The 3,660-nt window shown below is 41.2% G+C and overlaps 1 protein-coding gene across 5 annotated transcripts in view; it reads left to right on the forward strand.

Moving 5' to 3' along the window:
- Positions 1-3,214, forward strand: part of adgrb2 (adhesion G protein-coupled receptor B2) — a 249,234-nt gene extending 246,020 nt beyond the window's left edge. For all 5 annotated transcript variants that reach the window (XM_005728839.1, XM_005728843.1, XM_005728840.1 and 2 more), the window contains one exon: positions 2,399-3,214. In XM_005728839.1, coding sequence (XP_005728896.1) covers positions 2,399-2,575 — 177 coding nt within the window. In that variant the 3' untranslated portion in view covers positions 2,576-3,214. The remainder of the gene's footprint in view (positions 1-2,398) is intronic.
- Positions 3,215-3,660: the final 446 nt, after the last annotated feature.

Below are 3,660 nucleotides of genomic sequence, written 5' to 3' on the forward strand. Positions count from 1 at the left end.
TTTTTTTATTTATTTTGGGTTTTTTTTATCTGTGCAACTTACCCATATCAGAACTTGGAAATCAAGGTTCATATGGAAATGCTAATTTAGTGCACTGTTACAACCCTGTAAGTGCAGTGCTAAGAAATTTGTTTGTTGATTTGTTGAATGTTGCGGTGTATCCGTCTCCAAAACTCCCTGCAGGCTAAATAAAATGTTCCCATTGAATTGTTTTTACAGGATTTTTTTGAAACATTTTCCCGATTTTCGTATTCCTATTATTCGTATTTCTTTGATTTAATTATGCTCACCAGACACTTTATTAGGTACACCTTGCACATACTGTGTTGCCGACTGGACTGCCTTAATTCTTCATAGCATAGATTCAACAAGGTGCTGGAAACATTCCTCAGAGATTTTGGTCCATGTTGACATGATAGCATCACACAGTTGCTGCAGATCTGCTCTGTCAGGCACACACCAATGATGTGAATCTACTGTTCAACCACATCCCAAAGATGCTCTAATTGATTGAGATCTGCTGACTGTGGAGGCCAGTGACTACAATGAACTCACTGTCATGTTGAAGAAGCCAGTTTGTGATGATCTGAGCTTTGTGACCTGGTGCGTTATCCTGCTGGATGCAGCCATCAGAAGATGAGTACACTGTGTTCATAAAGGGACTGACACGGTCAGCAACTATACTCAAATATACTGTGATGTTTCATTGATGCAAAATATCCCCTCCAATATTACACCACGATCAGTGAGATGATACAGGGCAGTATGGATTCATGCTTTCATGCTGTTTACACCAAATTCTGACCCGACCGTCCAAATATCAGAAGCAGAAATTGACAAAGAAACAATTCAGACTTGGCAATGATTTTCCAATCTTCTGTTGTCCAATTTTAGTGATTACATGCAAATTGTAGCCTCAGTTTCCTGATGTTAGCTAACAGGAGTGAGCTTCTGCTGCTGTATCCCCGTCTGTATCAAGGTGCACAACATAATGTGCATTCAGCAAGGCTCTTTTGCACATTTGTAACGGGCAGTTATGAGAGTTACTGTTGCCTTCCTATCAACTCAAAGGATCCTCACCATTCTCCTGTGTCCTCTGGTATCAACAAGGCATTTTTGCTTCTGGATATTTTCTCTTTTTTGGAATGTTTTCTGTAAATCCAGAGTATTTTTTTGCAGAAAAATCTTAATAGCATTTAGGCATGCAGACATGGTCTCGGATTGCTGAGTAGCATGTGATTGTGTGGTTTGATATTTGTGTTCATGAGCAGTTGAACAGGTGTACTTGACAAAGTGGCTGGTGAGTGTATCTAACATTGTACTGGCAAACTCATCATATATCCCTGTTGCTGTATTTTTTACTTTGAAGTCTGAATGAAGACTAGATGAAGGCAGGGGGAGAAGCTGTTGAAGGTCAGTGATGTAATATAAGAGCCAGATTTATGAGCTCAGATCTCAGTCCCACAATCATAAATCCAAATTCAGACATTGGATGTACAGATAAGCCAATATGCTATAATTGGCAGCGAGAGAAAAACAGAGCATCACAGACCCAGAAGCAGAAGGCATGAGCTTGTTAGTTTAGGAAAAAAAGTACGAAAAATGTAAATCCTGTCACCAGGAAGCCCCAGAAGCTGTTATCGTGTTGATATACACATATATCAAAAAAAAAGAGAGAAAAAAAATGAAACAAGCAGTGAGATTACATCCATCAGTGATATGCAGAAGCATCGCATGCCAGCATTTGAATTTTGGTGACTGTGATTGGTACTGGCCAAGAGTAATCGCTACAAGTCCAACTTGGCAAGGAACGAGAGCGGTTACAAGATCACACGGACGGTAAACAACTCAACAGTTCAGTCTAATTATCGAAATCATTTTATTTGCCGGTAAAACCAAACGTCAGCGCTCCCCTGTGCTGGTGGCGATCATTTATTTTACATGACGACTGTGTTACCCACAGATACAGCGGGTACACAGGCTGAAAAATATTGCACTTCTGATATCTCGTGAAACGCGGTTATTGCTCTGGTCATTAAATGAAACCGAACTTCCTAAGGTGGTGCGTGTGCTCTGCTAAAACATCTCTCTCGTGAAATTACATTTACACTTCAGTTTTTGCACAAATTACACTCGGTAGACCTTTTTATGAGTGATAAGCATGTTGCTTATCACTCATTGGTCATCAACCTCCTTTTCCTCTTCTTTTTTCCTCTTTTCTTTATTTACACTAAACTAAGCAGATGAGTGCTAGTTGTAGCCTGTAATTAGGAAAAGATACGGGGATAATATTATCTTGTAAAATGTAATTCTCCATCAGACGGCATGAAAGTGTTTTCAGAATTTTCCTAACATGGTCGTCCTCCCGCCCCCTCTCTTTGTCCTTCTTCTCTATTAGGACAAGTCAACCCCAGAGGACCAAAGCTCCTGGGACAGCTTCAAGACCATGACCCCCGAGCTGTCCATCGTGCCCGGGGAGCAGAAAGACCGGATGGAACTGCACAATAAAAACTGGGACTCGTCCTCGGCTAACACCCCCGACTCATCCGAGGGAGACTTCCAGACTGAAGTGTGAAGACACGCAGACGTGTGAAGACACCCACTGAAACAGACACGCTCTCTCGTGCCGAGGTGCAGATGCACACAGAGACACCGGACTACTGAAAAGCTATACATAGGTACACGAGTTCTCTGCAAGGATCACACACACTCTCTACTACTCCCCGCCTCCCCATCTCCTGCAATGTGCTCTGTCGGATCCCATAGTGTATGTTTACTGCTGCAGCGGACAGACATGGAAAGAAGACTGTTCTACTCTATATTTTCGCAAAGACTATTGAAAAGAAAGAACAGGGGCTTGACATGTCTGTGACTGATTAAAAAAGAGAAGATTTTTAAATGAACTTTAAAAGAAAAAAGAAAAAAAAACTATGAGAAACTTATTTCCGAGAAATTGTCTTGATTTTATTCTGGAGAAGATAAAAAAAGATAACCTCTTTCAATTGTTTCATGACTTTGAGGTGGGGGTGGGAGATTTTTGTTTTATAGCAAGGGGAAAAGATCTCACTGAGGTTTCTCACACTTGGGTAGCCTCCCCTCCTCCTCCTCCCTTCCAAGGCACCCTGTTCTCAATTTGCTTTCCCCCTTGAGAATCAAATTGGTCAGTCTTTATCTATTCCATTTTTTCTTTTCTTTTTTTCTTATTTGAACGGACAGGGAATGTGGGGGCGGGTGGGGGCGGAGGGTGGGGACAGAGCCTCTCGATGATATGTGCCATCCTCTCTTCTGTTTTTCAGGTTTCATTTCAACACTTTTATTCACCCGTTCCTATCGCACTCTTTGTGTTAACATCACATTCCTTCACTCGGTATGTTTTTTTATGGTTTGGTTCCCCAAAATAAAAAACAAATGTCCTCCCCTACAGGAAAAATAACACGACTGAAACAAATAACTACCAACCGAGTTGTGTTCTATGGTCCCATTGATGAAAAAAGAATCGATTCATTTGGAGAATTTGGTTGGGTTTGTGCTTGTGATGCTTTTTCATTCTTATTATATATCTATTTGTTTTATTTCCTGTATACAGTTACACAGCACATAAATGTGAGCTTGCTTTCTGACATAATGTGCACCACGTGAGATCCCCCGCCCACTGCCCCC

The sequence above is a fragment of the Pundamilia nyererei genome, unplaced genomic scaffold (assembly GCF_000239375.1).
Source record: "Pundamilia nyererei isolate P.nyererei 1_Seehausen unplaced genomic scaffold, PunNye1.0 scaffold00030, whole genome shotgun sequence".
NCBI lineage: Eukaryota > Metazoa > Chordata > Actinopteri > Cichliformes > Cichlidae > Pundamilia > Pundamilia nyererei.